The sequence below is a fragment of the Carcharodon carcharias genome, chromosome 22, assembly GCF_017639515.1.
Source record: "Carcharodon carcharias isolate sCarCar2 chromosome 22, sCarCar2.pri, whole genome shotgun sequence".
In the NCBI taxonomy this organism is placed as follows: Eukaryota; Metazoa; Chordata; class Chondrichthyes; order Lamniformes; family Lamnidae; genus Carcharodon; species Carcharodon carcharias.
Window position 1 is genome coordinate 65,566,916 of NC_054488.1, and position 15,641 is coordinate 65,582,556.

At 53.6% G+C, this 15,641-nt stretch overlaps 1 protein-coding gene across 1 annotated transcript; it reads left to right on the forward strand.

Moving 5' to 3' along the window:
* The first annotated feature begins 14,416 nt into the window (after positions 1–14,416).
* Positions 14,417–14,995, forward strand: LOC121293691 (noggin-like). The gene is made up of 2 exons (XM_041216860.1): positions 14,417–14,653; positions 14,921–14,995. Exons 1-2 carry the CDS (start codon positions 14,417–14,419, stop codon positions 14,993–14,995), a joined length of 312 nt encoding a protein of 103 aa, XP_041072794.1.
* Positions 14,996–15,641: the final 646 nt, after the last annotated feature.

Below are 15,641 nucleotides of genomic sequence, written 5' to 3' on the forward strand. Positions count from 1 at the left end.
GACTCTCTCTCCCCCTCCCCTGAAGGTGCTGACTCTCTCTCCCCCTCCCCTGAAGGTGCTGACTCTCTCTGTCTCCCCCTCCCCTGAAGGTGCTGACTCTCTCTCCCCCTCCCCTGAAGGTGCTGACTCTCTCTCCCCCTCCCCTGAAGGTGCTGACTCTCTCTCCCCCTCCCCTGAAGGTGCTGACTCTCTCTCCCCCTCCCCTGAAGGTGCTGACTCTCTCTCCCCCTCCCCTGAAGGTGCTGACTCTCTCTCCCCCTCCCCTGAAGGTGCTGACTCTCTCTCCCCCTCCCCTGAAGGTGCTGACTCTCTCTCCCCCTCCCCTGAAGGTGCTGGCTCTCTCTCCCCCTCCCCCTCCCCTGAAGGTGCTGACTCTCTCTCCCCCTCCCCTGAAGGTGCTGACTCTCTCTTTCTCCCCCTCCCCTGAAGGTGCTGACTCTCTCTCTCTCCCCCTCCCCTGAAGGTGCTGACTCTCTCTCTCTCCCCCTCCCCTGAAGGTGCTGACTCTCTCTCTCTCCCTCCCCTGAAGGTGCTGACTCTCTCTCTCTCCCCCTCCCCTGAAGGTGCTGACTCTCTCTCTCTCTCCCCCTCCCCTGAAGGTGCTGACTCTCTCTCCCCCTCCCCTGAAGGTGCTGAAACTCTAATACAAACATATATACAAAACCTCCTCTCAGACTCCTGAAAGATTAATAGAATGTGAAACACTCAGGCAGCTTTGAATGCATTTAATTACTGGTTGTAAATATTCATTTTCACACACTCACACTATCTGTCTGCCTCCCTCTGTCAGATGACATGTACACATTATCTCGATCCGTTTCTCTTTCTGTCTCTCCCACATGACCCATTGACCTAGGTTTAATTGTCAAAATAACTGTGATGCTAATGGGGATGTTATGATTACTGCAACATCAGTGGAAAGGCAGATCCAACATTAAAAGTCAACACCAAGAGCTGCTGTCCATGTAGCCCCTTTCCAGTGCAATCTCAGTCTTAGCCTCATGCTGAGAGATATTGAACCACATGAGGTTGCTGCATTTTCCTGAGGGATGCCACTAAACTCACTACATAAAGTTAAATATCATGTTTGCAAACCTGAATACCATTATAGCAATGCAGTCATTGTTAATTTACTGCCAATCAACCTCTCTAGCATAGAAAAGTAACTATTTACAAGTGTGACGTTACATTCCTTCAGGTATTAATTGTTGTTGGAGATTTTAACAATGTCAATTTTAAAAAAAAATTTATTTCACCTTTATCTCTTTTTTCTCTCAATCCAATCTTTCTTTCCCTCTCTTTATTTTTCTTTCTGTACCTGATTTAACATTGAGATCGCCCCCGTTAATCTACACTTCCTTCTCAGTCCTTGTACTCTTTATTTCCAGTCCTTTCGTTTGACTGGTTAAGGAGATACTTTGCTGGTATCCTTTTCTAATATACATGTATAGACAGTATCCCCCTCTAATATACAGATATAGGCCGATAAATCTCTACAGATAAATTTCTAATTCACGTATAAGGACAATATTTCTCTCTAATATATAGACAGGATCCCTCTCTAATTGCCGTCATCATCGTTCCTTCGAAACAAGGCTGCCATCTGCCAGGTTTCCTGATTTGTGTGTCCTCAGGTGACTCAGACAACCAATCCTGAAGCCGCAGGTATTTTGGCAGAGAGGATAAAAGTTACCCCGAGGAAGGGAGTAGAGGGGTGGTTTCTCAAGCTGGGGTTCTGTCTCTCTCTCTCTCTGCTTTTATCACTTCTTCACTGCAGAGTTTATGCCTTGGTGGATAAGGCCCTGTCACATGACACGGGGTTTGCAGCAAGTTCCTCTCAAGGACCAATGTCAGTTTGTCCCCTTTTCAATGAGGCCTTCAAAGTGTCCTTAAAACATTTTCTCTGAACTCCTTTAGATTGGATGCCACTCTTAAGCTACGAGAAGAGGGTCTGCTTCAGAGGCAGATTATTTGGCATGTGGATGCAGTATCCAGGCCAGTGGAGCTGATTTCTCAGGAGCATGGTTCCGATGCAGGAGATGTTGACTTCAGTGAGGGTGCTGGAGTCTGTTTGTCTATCTTCCCACTTGACTTTGACTGTCCTGTGGAGAGACACAAATTCTCCAGCACCCGGAGGTGACACAAGCCTCGCTGTAGGAGGATGGTGACAACAACAGCGTTGTAGACCTGCGTTCTTCTCCCCTTATCGAGGTTTCTGCTGTGGAAAGCCTGAAAGACTGTGCTGCGTCTCCACTTGGATGGTGACCTTCTGAGAAAGATAGTTGCCGAGATATGGGAAGTTTTCAATGACTTCTGATGCCTCCCCCTCAATAATAATAACTGGAGGGCTGTCCGCTTGTCTGGGGGAGGGTGATCCACTTGTCTGGGGGAGGATGATCTGCTTGTCTGGGGAGGGTGATCCACTTGTCTGGGGGAGGATGATCTGCTTGTCTGGGGAGGGTGATCCACTTGTCTGGGGAGGGTGATCCACTTGTCTGGGGGAGGATGATCTGCTTGTCTGGGGAGGGTGATCCACTTGTCTGGGGGAGGATGATCTGCTTGTCTGGGGAGGGTGATCCGCTTGTCTGGGGGAGGATGATCTGCTTGTCTGGGGAGGGTGATCCACTTGTCCGGGGAAGGACTGTCCGCTTGTCCAGGGGTGGGCTGTCCGCTTGTCCAGGGAAGGACTGTCCGCTTGTCCAGGGGTGGGCTGTCCGCTTGTCCAGGGAAGGACTGTCCGCTTGTCCACGGGTGGGCTTTCCGCTTGTCCAGGGAAGGACTGTCCACTTGTCCGGGGAGGGCTGTCCGCTTGTCTGGGGGAGGGTTGTCCACTTGTCCAGGGAGGGCTGTCCGCTTGTCCAGGGGAGGGTTGTCCACTTGTCCAGGGAGGGCTAGTGGGGGATTTTGGTCTTGCTGATGTTGAGTGAGAAGCCAATATTTTTGTACACTGAGTTACAGAGCTTGAGAGTGGTCTGAATGTCACTTGTAACGTGGGTCACACCTACACAGTTGTTGGCATTCATAAGTCATGGATATTCTGCCCTTAGTCTTGGCTCTCAGCCTGTTGAGCTTGAAAAGTTTCCCATTGAGTCAAACCTCAACCATGACCCTTTGTGGGAATTGGTCACAAATGAGTTCCGTGACCGGGCTGAGGGAGATAGTGAGGAGAGTTGGCACAATCGCACAGCCTTGCTTGACATCCATTCAGGTACAAAAGGGCTCAGTCTCCAATCCTCCTACCCATATATTGCAGGACAGCCAATTCACCAGAGAACTTTCCAAAGGGGCTTTGTAGTTAATGGAGTCAAAGGTCTTTAACAGATCAATAAAGACTGTGTAGAGCTCTTAGTGTTGTTTCAGACACTTCTCTTGCATTTGTCGAGTGACAAAGATTATACCTCTGGCTCCTCTTGATGACCAGGACCCACACTGGGTCTCTGGAAGGATGTCTCTGGAAGGAGGCGATTCAGGAGGATTTGTGTGAGGATCTTTCTCACAGTGGACAGAAGGATATTCCTCTATAGTTCCAACAAAATGATTTATCAGCCTTCTTTAAAAGTGAAACAATAAAACATTGCAGAAATTGAAAGGTAGAAACCTCTTCTATCCAGATTTTTGTGAAAAGGTCTGAGAGTTTGAGCAAGAGTTCATGACCACCAGCTTTGTAGATCTCTTCAGGATTGTTGTCTGGAGCACACACCTTATTATTCTTCATCAGTTGGTTAGCCTTTTGTTATTCAGCAGGTGCTGGAAGTTTACCCAAATATGATCTTTCATGCTTTTGAGAGATTGTTTTGATTTTTTTTGCCTGAAACTGTTGAGTCCCAACTGAAAGTTCTGGGAATGTTCCTTCCAATGGTCTCAGAAGACGCAAGAAGGCACGTGAGTCGCTCAAAGTAAATGGCTCCTACAGAGAGCCAGCAAAAACATGATGGGCTGAATGATCTCCTTTGTAACAGTCCTGCAATGGTGTGGTTGCTGCATCATCGTTGAGAAGAATATTGCCATCTTCAGCTCGGGGGGAGGGGTTGGGGGGTGGTGGGGGGTGGTTGGGTTGGGGGTGGGGGGGATCAAGAGACCATCCTTTTTGCTCCATAGATGGATTTGGTGACCTGGAGAAAGCTGTGTGTGTCATGAAGGGTTAAATTTCATTGGCCTTCTTTATCCACCTCTTATTCTTGATGACATGTATCATTCTCTGAGCTTCAGATCTGAGGACTAAGTATTCTCATTTCTTGGTGATGTAGGGTGATTTGACACGTGTCGAAGGCTTGGCTTTTCCAATTGAGATGTTTGCATATTTCTTTATCATTCTCATCAAACCAGTCTTGGTACCTGGGAGATTGAAACCTGATTATGTGGATCACAGATTTGATCTTGTCCTAAAGCCTTCCACACATTGGCACCATTGGAGCCTGTGAGAGAAAAATGGGAAGAAAATTGCACCTACCATTGGTTTCTTGTTTTCATAAACTGGACAATATGGATGTTAAATCTTGTCCTGGATTCCATTAAGGATCTTTGATGTTTGGGTACCAGGCATATACTCACTTTGGAGCGTCCAAATATGTGGTCTGTCCACCCTGAATGGCTCAGGTGATGGGCACATCCTTCCTATCTTGGGCACAACCAATGATGTGACCCAGGATGTGCAAATGCTTGGATTGGGGATCTTTCCACATTGTCCTGTATTTACATCTGATGAAAGGGTGTGTTTGTGATGGGGAGCCCATGCTCTGTGCACTTGGTCAGGAGGATGTGGCCAGTGACATCTGATTTCCCCGCTCCTCCATTCCCAACACTGCCCTTCCTGGAGGTGCAGTTGTTCCCAACTCTAGCATTGAAATCTGCCATAGGATCAATTTCTCTTGTTTTGGGTTGGCTGCTAGTACAGAATCCAAATCTGTATGAAAGAGCTGTTCAGTTTCATCAGTATCGAATGTTGGAGCAAAACCACTAATGGCTGTGGCCCATTGGTTGTCATGAAACTGAAGGTGTGATGAAGGATCATGAGCTATTGGTTAATATCAATTGGAAGTCCTGTAATTATATCTGCGATTCTGTTTTTGATGGTGAACCAACTCTGTGGATGAGCTGATCTTTCTCTGGTTTCCCCTTCCGGAAGGAATTATATCCTCCTCCTTCCTGTCCAAGCTGGCCCAATACAGCGAGTCAGGTGTCACTGACAGCAGCAACATCAATGTTATATCTCACAAGCTTCTGAGAAACTGCTTTCAGTGCATTCACCATTTGGATTGTCCATAAGGTTACACACATTCCAGGTACAGAAATTTATGCTTGTATTTCTTGCTTGTCCCTTTTCAACCACAAGGCTGGTGATCCCACAAGGTGTGGTTTCCCAGTCAGGACAGTTTGGGACAGCCTACATTTCGGGTACCTTTTCTATCCCCTTCCTCAAGTGAGGTGCGCAGAGGAATCCCTAAAAAAAACTGCTCAGTTGTAGATGCAGCTGCAAGGAGCTACTTCTACCCCAAATACAAGTGCTCAGCACTCACCAGGCCAACCTGCAGATCTGACCTCCATGCTCACAGCCCTGTCTCTGTCATCACACAACCATCAGCACAGGGCTTTTCAGTGTCCCTGGACAGCGCGTATCATCTTTTAACGTTAGGTGTGCCTTCATTGTCCCTGCAGCCATTGATATACACATGTGTACATTGACCTTTGCAACAATTGATATACACATGTGTACATCGACCTTTGCAACAATTGATATACACATGTGTACTTCAACCTTTGCAACAATTGATATACACATGTGTACGTCGACCTTTGCAACAATTGATATACACATGTGTACATCGACCTTTGCAACAATTGATATACACATGTGTACATCGACCTTTGCAACAATTGATATACACATGTGCCTCATTCCACCATTGAGGATTTGAAGTATGTGTCTTAATTTGGGTTCACCCTCTAGATCTGCCCAGATCAGTGGAGCAGGCTCACCTAGTGCCAGTTTTAGCTGGGATGGTCTTGGTACAAGGACAAGCTGTGAGCACAGCCATAACCAGTCTACCTGTCTGAGATGTGAGGTCCATTATCAGGGGTAAGTTATTACTCAACAGAGCCCTTGAGCTCTTTTCTCTCTAATATACACATATAGAGAATATCCCTGTAGTATACACATATGGAGAGTATCCTTCTCTAATAAATACATGTAGAGCATATCACTCTCCAAAATATACACATAGAGCATATCCCTCGCTAATATACACATATAGAATGTATCCCTCTCCAATATACACATATAGAGAGTATCCTTCTCTAACAGGCACATATAGAAAGTATCCCTCTCCAATAGACACATATAAAGAGTATCCCTCTCCAATATACACAAATAGAGTGTATCCCTCTCCAATATATAAATATATCCTTCTCTAATGTACGAATATAGGAAGTATCCTTCTCTAATATAAACATATAGAGACTATCCCTCTCTAATATGGAGAAGTAGTAGTGGGGAACAAAGAAATGACAGAGGAACTGAATAGGTACTTTGCGTCAGTCTTCACAATGGAAGACACGAGTAACATCCACAAAGTTCAAGAGAGTCGGGGGGCAGAGGTGAGAATGGTGGCCATTACCAAGGAGAAGGTCCTTGCTAGGAAAACTGAAAGGTCTGAAGGTGGATAAATCACCTGGGCCAGATGGATTACAGCCCAGAGTTCTGAAGGAGATAGCTGAAGAGACAGTGGAGGCGTTAGTGGTGATCTTTCAGGAATCACTGGAGTCAGGGAGGGTCCCAGAGGACTGGAAAATCACTAATGTAACCCCCCTGTTGAAGAAGGGAGTGAGGCAAAAGACGGGAAATTACAGGCCGACTAGCCTGACCTCGGTCGTTGGTAAGATTTTAGAGTCCATTATTAAGGATGAGATTTCAGAATACTTGGAAGTGCATGGTAAAATAGGGCAAAGTCAGCATGGTTTCATCAAGGGGAGGTCGTGCCTGACAAATCTGTTAGAATTCTTTGAGGAGGTAACGAGTAGATTAGACAAAGGAGAGCCAATGGATTTTATCTACTTGGACTTCCAGAAGGCCTTTGACAAGGTGCCGCACAGGAGGCTGCTCAGTAAGATAAGAGCCCATGGTGTTAGAGGCAAGGTACTAGCATGGATAGAAGATTGGCTGTCTGGCAGGAGGCAGAGAGTGGGGATAAGGGGGTCCTTCTCAGGGTGGCGGCCGGTGACTAGTGGAGTTCCACAGGAGTCAGTGTTGGGACCACAACTTTTCACTTTATACATTAATGATCTAGATGAAGGAACTGAGGGCATCCTGGCTAAGTTTGTAGATGCTACAAAGATAGGTGGAGGGACAGGTAGTATTGAGGAGGCGGGGAGGCTGCAGAAGGATTTGGACAGGTTAGGTGAATGGGCAAAGAAGTGGCAGATGGAATACAACGTGGGCAAGTGTGAGGTCATACACTTTGATAGGAAGAATAGAGGCATAGACTATTTTCTAAATGGGGAGAGAATTCAGAAATCTGCAGTGCAAAGGGACTTGGGAGTCCTAGTCCAGGATTCTCTTAAGGTTAACTTGCAGGTGGAGTCGGTAGTTAGGAAGGCAAATGCAATGTTGGCATTTATTTCGAGAGGACTAGAATATAAAAGCAGGGATGTGCTGCTGAGGCTTTATAAGACTCTGGTCAGACCACATTAAAATATTGTGAGCAATTTTGGGCCCCGTATCTCAGGAAGGATGTTCTGGCCCTGGAGAGGATCCAGAGGAGGTTCACGAGAACGATCCCAGGAATGAAAGGCTTAACATATGAGGAATGTTTGAGGACTCTGGGTCTATACTCGATGGAGTTTAGAAGGATGAGGGGGGATCTAATTGAAACTTACAGAATACTGAAAGGCCTGGATAGAGTGGGGAAGATGTTTCCATTAGTAGGAGAGACTAGGACCCGAGGGCACAGCCTCAGAGTAAAGGGAAGACCTTTTAGAACAGAGATGAGGAGAAACTTCTTTAGCCAGAGAGTGGTGAATCTATGGAATTCATTGCCACAGAAGGCTGTGGAGACCAGGTCATTGAGTGTATTTAAGACCGAGATAGATAGGTTGTTGATTGGTAATGGAATCAAAGGTTACAGGGAGAAGGCGGGAGAATGGGGTTGAGAAACTTATCAGACATGATTGAATGGCGGAGCAGACTCGATGGGCCGAATGGCCTAATTTCTGCTCCTATGGTCTTATGGTCTAATATACACAGAGAGAGTATCCCTCTCTAATATACACATTTACAGCATATCGCTCTCTAATATATACACATAGAGAGTATCTCTCACTAATATACACAGAGCATTCCTCTTTAACAGACTAATGCATAGAGTTTGGCCTGAAAGAGTCCGGCCCTGCACTAATGTTAGCCCCAAGGAATCAGCAGACTGCCCGAACGCTCTTAATCTTGAATGATATTCCACTGGAAATCTCATGAAGCCCTGTGAACGAGGTGAGAGATTAATTTTCGTTACAAAGGATACGCAGAAAGAGAGAGGAGAAATAAACCGCAGTTTGCTGGACACCCTGTTCTTTATTTCACTGAGAGAGGGGGTCAAACCGTGATTCGTTATTGTAAGTAACTGTGTTTATACCAGAGTGCGGACGAGGGAAAGGGAATCTTTAGTTTGTGAGGTTGTGGGGCGGCTGCACACTGGGACCCTGTGCTCTCTGGCCCCGCTCTCAGCCTCTGGCACCAGGCAGCATCTCCTGGCGCTCACACCAGTAACTGCACCCAAACAATCAAAGAGTTTGTAAATATTTGGGACGCTGCGTGGAATTGTGGAGAGTTTAATGTGTGTTTCCATTCGGTGAGGCTGACAATATGAATCTGGAATAGCAGAATTAGAGAAGGTTGAAGGGAGAGATCAGATGGAATTAAAAAGTTACTGATGTGTGAGATCTTGTACCAAACTCCCCCGTCCCTCGAATCTGAGCGCAACCCGCAGTCAAGCAGCAAAATGAATGAAATCCAATTTGGAGACTAGATGCAGCTATTTGTAAAGTGGATTGTGACTGGATAATGAAGATGTAACTAACTCTGCACATTCTGAGTGTCAGATCTGAAATTAACCTTGTTTATTAATCTGTGTAAAAAGGGTATTACCCACTACCCCTCCCCCCACACATCTCCCCCAATCCCCCCACACATCCCCCCCAATCCCCCCAAACATCCCCCCCAATCCCCCCACACATCCCCCCCAACCCCCTCACACATCCCCTTCCCCCAACTCCCCCACACATCCCCTTCCCCCAACCCCCTCACACATCCCCTTCCCCCAACCCCCCCACACATCCCCTTCCCCCAACCCCCACACACATCCCCCCCAACCCCCTCACACATCCCCTTCCCCCAACTCCCCCACACATCCCCTTCCCCCAACCCCCTCACACATCCCCTTCCCCCAACCCCCCCACACATCCCCTTCCCCCAACCCCCACACACATCCCCTTCCCCCAACCCCCACACACATCCCCTTCCCCCAACCCCCTCACACATCCCCCCCAACCCCCCCACACATCCCTTCCCCCTCCCCCCACACATCCCCCCCAATCCCCCCACACATCCCCTTCCCCCAACCCCCACACACATCCCCTTCCCCCAACCCCCTCACACATCCCCTTCCCCCAACCCCCTCACACATCCCCTTCCCCCAACCCCCTCACACATCCCCCCCAACCCCCCCACACATCCCCTTCCCCCAACCCCCCCACACATCCCCTTCCCCCAACCCCCCCACACATCCCCTTCCCCCAACCCCCTCACACATCCCCTTCCCCCAACTCCCCCACACATCCCCTTCCCCCAACCCCCCCACACATCCCCTTCCCCCAACCCCCTCACACATCCCCTTCCCCCAACCCCCTCACACATCCCCTTCCCCCAACCCCCACACATCCCCCCAAACCCCCCCACACATCCCTTCCCCCTCCCCCCACACATCCCCCCCAATCCCCCCACACATCCCCCCCAATCCCCCCACACATCCCCCCCAATCCCCCCACACATCCCCTTCCCCCAACCCCCTCACACATCCCCTTCCCCCAACCCCCTCACACATCCCCTTCCCCCAACCCCCCCCACACATCCCCCCCGACCCCCCCACACATCCCCTTCCCCCAACCCCCTCACACATCCCTTCCCCCAACCCCCACACACATCCCTTCCCCCAATCCCCCCACACATCCCCTTCCCCCAACCCCCCACACATCCCCTTCCCCCAACCCCCACACACATACCCCCCAATCCCCCCACACATCCCCTTCCCCCAACCCCCCACACATCCCCCCCAACCCCCCCACACATCCCCTTCCCCCAACCCCCTCACACATCCCCCCCAACCCCCCCACACATCCCCTTCCCCCAACCCCCTCACACATCCCCTTCCCCCAACCCCCTCACACATCCCCTTCCCCCAACCCCCCCACACATCCCTTCCCCCAACCCCCTCACACACATCCCCTTCCCCCAACCCCCCCCACACATCCCCTTCCCCCAACCCCCCCACACATCCCTTCCCCCAACCCCCTCACACACATCCCCTTCCCCCAACCCCCCCACACATCCCCTTCCCCCAACCCCCCCACACATCCCTTCCCCCAATCCCCCCACACATCCCCTTCCCCCAACCCCCACACACATACCCCCCAATCCCCCCACACATCCCCTTCCCCCAACCCCCCACACATCCCCCCCAACCCCCCAACACATCCCCTTCCCCCAACCCCCTCACACATCCCCTCCCCCAACCCCCTCACACATCCCCTTCCCCCAACCCCCTCACACATCCCCTCCCTCACCCCCACCCCCTCACACATCCCCCACCCCACATCCTGCCCCCCTCCCCCCACACATCCCCCTTCCACCACCCCAACCCCGCACCCTCATTTGATCATTTTCCCCTCTCTATCTCTCTATCTCTTTCTTTCTCTCTCTCCCTCTCCCCTTCCCCCTCTCTCTCTCTGCAGCTGAAGTGGATTGCGCCAGTCCAGTCGGTCAGTTACTGGGAGTTTTTGTGGAGATGGGGATGTGGGAAGAGGAGGGAGGGTTTGAGTTGCTGGAGGCTGGAATCTCCGGGTGTCCATTGAACATGTTCCTGAGCCCCCTGGTCTGGTCATTTCCTGAGGGAGGAGGAGCAGAAACGTTCTCTCGTGTTTCATGGCAATTTTCGGGGGAATTTTTTCTTCAATTTTTTGGGGGGTGGGAGTGACTCAGACTCAGGCTGTTGTCAGTCAGCAAACTCGGTTGAAGGTCCAGTTGTGCAGGGTTTACCCCTTGGACTAAAATTCACACAAACCACCCCCTCCCCCCGAGACTCCGCAGACCCTCACCCAGAGTGACCCTCACCCAGAGAGACCCTCACCCAGAGAGACCCTTACCCAGAGAGTGGGGGCCACTATCTCCCTCTTTAAAGTTCCCAATCCTAGCCTCACGGTTGTAATCCTAAATTCTCTAAGCCGCATCTCTCACAGCCTCTCTCCCCCAATACATCACTCTCCCCTCCTTCACTCTCCCTTCTCAGCCTCATTCAGTGAAATTCAATCGACCCAGAAAAAAACAATTTCAGTTTAATCCCGAGTTAATGTGTCTGAAACTGCGAGTGAAGCAACAATTCACACAAGGTTTGGGGGGTGGGGGATGTGGGGAGGTCTTGGCCTGGGGTGAGCAGGTGATTCCCCAGAAGAGAATCTTCTCATGGAAGAGGGAGGGAAGGGGATGGAGGAGGGAGGGGAGGAGGAGGGAGGGGGAGGAGGGAGGGGAGGAGGTGGAGGAGGGAGGAGGAGGAGATAGAGGAGGGAGGAGGAGGGGATGGAGGAGGGAGGGGAGGAGGAGGAAGGGGAGGAGGAGGGAGGGGAGGGGAGGAGGGAGGGGAGGGAGGGGAGGAGGGAGGGGAGGGAGGGGAGGAGGGAGGGGAGGAGGTAGAGGAGGGAGGAGGAGGAGGGAGGGAGTGGAGGAGGGAGGAGGCGGGTGGAGGAGGGAGGGGAGGGAGTGGAGGAGGAGGGGAGGGGATGGAGGAGGGAGGTGGAGGAGGAGGAGGAAGTGGAGGAGGGAGGGGAGGGTAGGGGATGGAGGAGGGAGGGAAGGAGGAGGAGGGAGTGAAGGAGGGGGTGGAGGAGGGAGGGGAGGAGGAGGAGGGGGTGGAGGAGGGAGTGGAGGAGGGAGGTGGAGGGGAGGGAGTGGAGGAGGGAGGTGGAGGGGGAGGGGAGGAGGGAGGGGAGGGGATGGAGGAGGGAGAGGAGGGGTGGAGGAGGGAGGTGGAGGAGGAGGAGGAGGGAGGGAAGGGAGTGGAGGAGGGAGGGGAGGAGATGGAGGAGGGAGGGGAGGGGGTGGAGGAGGGAGGTGGAGGAGATGAGGAGGTGGAGGAGATGGAGGAGGGAGGGGAGGGTGGGGAGGGGGTGGAGGATGGAGGGGAGGAGATGGAGGAGGGAGGGGAGGGGGTGGAGGAGGCGAGGAGGTGGAGGAGATGGAGGAGGGAGGGGAGGGAGTAGAGAAGGGAGGTGGAGGAGGAGGGGAGGAGATGGAGGAGGGAGGGGAGGGGTTGGAGGAGGGAGGTGGAGGAGGAGAGGTAGAGGAGGAGGGGAGGTGGAGGAGATGGAGGAGGGAGGGGAGGGAGTGGAGGAGGGAGGTGGAGGAGATGGAGAAGGGAGAGGAGGGGGTGGAGAAGGGAAGGGAGGAGGAGAGGTGGAGGAGGAGGGGAGGGAGTGGAGGAGGAAGGAGGAGGGGATGGAGGAGGGAGGGGAGGAGGAGGGAGGGGGAGGAGGGAGGGGAGGAGGTGGAGGAGGGAGGAGGAGAAGATAGAGGAGGAGGAGGAGGGGATGGAGGAGGGAGGGGAGGAGGAGGGGAGGAGGGAGGGAAGGAGGAGGGAGGGGAGGGGAGGAGGGAGGGGAGGGAGGGGAGGAGGGAGGAGGAGGGTGGCGGAGGGAGGGGAGGGAGTGGAGGAGGAGGGGAGGGGATGGAGGAGGGAGGTGGAGGAGGAGGAGGAAGTGGAGGAGGGAGGGGAGGGGAGGGGATGGAGGAGGGAGGGAAGGAGGAGGAGGGAGTGAAGGAGGGGGTGGAGGAGGGAGGTGGAGGGGAGGGAGTGGAGGAGGGAGGTGGAGGGGGAGGGGATGGAGGAGGGAGGGGAGGGGGTGGAGGAGGGAGGTGGAGGAGGAGGAGGAGGGAGGGGAGGGAGTGGAGGAGGGAGGTGGAGGGGGAGGGGGTGGAGGAGGGAGGTGCAGGAGATGGAGGAGGGAGTGGAGGGGGTGGAGGAGGGAGGTGGAGGAGATGGAGGAGGGAGGGGAGGGGTGGAGGAGGAGGAGAGGTGGAGGAGGAGGGAGGGGGAGGGAGTGGAGGAGGGAGGTGGAAGGGGAGGGGAGGTGGAGGAGGAGGAGGAGGGAGGGGGAGGGAGGGGAGGAGTAAGTGGAGGAGGGAGGGGAGGGGGTGGAGGAGGGAGGAGGAGGAGATAGAGGAGGGAGGAGGAGGGGATGGGGAGGGAGGGGAGGAGGAGGGAGGGGAGGAGGGAGTGGAGGAGGGAGGGGAGGGGGTGGAGGAGGTAGGTGGAGGAGGTGGAGGAGGGAGGGGAGGGGGTGGAGGAGGAGGGGAGGTGGAGGAGGAGGAGGAGGGTGGGGGAGGGAGTGGAGGAGGGAGGTGGAGGAGGGAGGAGGAGGGAGTGGAGGAGGGAGGGGAGGGGGTGGAGGAGGAGGGGAGGTGGAGCAGGAGGAGGGAGGGGGAGGGAGTGGAGGAGGGAGGTGGAGGGGAGGGGAGGTGGAGGAGGAGGAGGAGGGAGGGGGAGGGAGGAGGAGGAGGAGGGAGTGGAGGAGGGAGGGGAGGGAGTGGAGGAGGAGGAGGAGGGGTGGAGGAGGGGGTGGAGGAGGGAGTGGAGGAGGGGGTGGAGGAGGAGGGGAGGTGGAGGAGGAGGAGGAGGGGGAGGAGGAGGAGGAGGGAGTGGAGGAGGGAGGAGGAGGAGGGAGTGGAGGAGGGGGTGGAGGAGGGAGTGGAGGAGGGGGTGGAGGAGGAGGGAAGGGGAGGAGGAGGAGGGAGTGGAGGAGGGAGGAGGAGGAGGGAGTGGATGAGGGGGTGGAGGAGGGAGTGAAGGAGGGGTGGAGGAGGAGAGGAGGTGGAGGAGGAGGAGGAGCGAGGGGGAGGGAGTGGAGGAGGGAGGTGGAGGAGGAGGGGAGGGGGAGGAGGAGGGAGTGGAGGAGGGAGGAGGAGGAGGGAGTGGAGGAGGAGGTGGAGGAGGGATTGGAGGAGGGGGTGGAGGAGGAGGGGAGGGGAGGAGGAGGAGGAGGGAGTGGAGGAGGGAGGGGAGGGGGTGGTGGAGGGAGGAGGGAGGGGAGGGGGTGGAGGAGGGAGGGGAGGAGGAGGAGAAGCGGAACGAGCCCCGGACTTGGGGCCCCAGTTGCGGGGTTGATGCTGACTCTGTACCTGGGTCTCTGGAGCCGGTCAGTGAGTGGTCAGCATTACCTCCAGCTCCGGCCCGCGGCCACTCAGCACCCGCCGCTCTTGGAGCTGTGGGAGCGGCCGGACCCCGAGCTGGACCCCAAGGACAGTGACCTGGACGAGGTGACCCTGCGGCTGAAGCTGGCGAGAGACTTGGACCCGGACTTTATGTCTCCGCGGTTCCCGGGGCCGGAGCCAGTGCCCAGGGTCAGTGAGGGGGCCCCGTACACCGCCGGGTGGGATGAGCCGAGGTCAGCCCCACACTGGGTCAGCCGGAAGGGCTGGAGGTGGTTTGAGCTGTGGCTTCAGGACAGGAGCCGGTATCCGGTCACCTAGAGCTGGAGGGACCTGGGGACCCGCTTCATTAGGGAGGGGCCGGGTTCCAGGGTTCATTCCTGCTCCATCCCGGTGGGATTGACCTGCAAACAAAACAAATGCATCAGCAAAACCCAGCTGAGCTGATACTGCCCACAGTGGGACCGGGAGCGACACTGCCGCTGGATCCCGGTGCGATATCTCATCATCTCCGCCTGTAGCTGCTCCTCTTAACCCAGACCCTAACCCTAACCCTAACCCTAAACCTAAACCCTAACCCTAACCCTAACCCCTAACCCTAACCCTAACCCAGACCCAGACCCTAACCCTAACACTAACACCTAACACCTAACCCTAATCCCTAACCCTAACCACTCAATCTAACCCTAACCCTAACCTTAACCCCTAACCCTAACCCTAACCCAGACCCAGACCCTAACCCTAACCCTAACACCTAACACCTAACCCTAATCCCTAACCCTAACCACTCAATCTAACCCTAACCCTAACCTTAACCTTAACCCTAATCCTAAACCTAAACCTAACCCCTCAACCTAACCCTAACCCTAATCTAACCCTAACCCTAACCCTAAACCCTAACCCTAACCCTAACCCTAACCACAACCCTAACACTAACCCTAACCCTAAACCTAACCCATCATCACCGCCTATAGCCGCTCCTGTTAACACTAACCCCTCAACCTAACCCTAACCCTAAGCCTAAACTTAACCCCTCAACCTAAACCTAACCCTAAACCTAACCCGTCAACCGAACCCAAACCCTAATGCCTAACACTAACCCTAACCCCTAAACCTAAACCTAACCCTAACCCTAACCCTAACCCCTAACCCTAACCCACACCCTAACACGAACCCCAAA

What these genes read in the sequence shown, in the direction of transcription:
- LOC121293691 (XM_041216860.1), top strand. Translation starts at nt 14,417, where the DNA reads ATGCTGACTCTGTACCTGGGTCTCTGGAGCCGGTCAGTGAGTGGTCAG. An exon ending in GGCCGGAGCCAGTGCCCAGG is followed by an intron (nt 14,654 to 14,920) that starts GTCAGTGAGGGG and finishes TACTGCCCACAG; the next exon opens with TGGGACCGGGAGCGACACTG.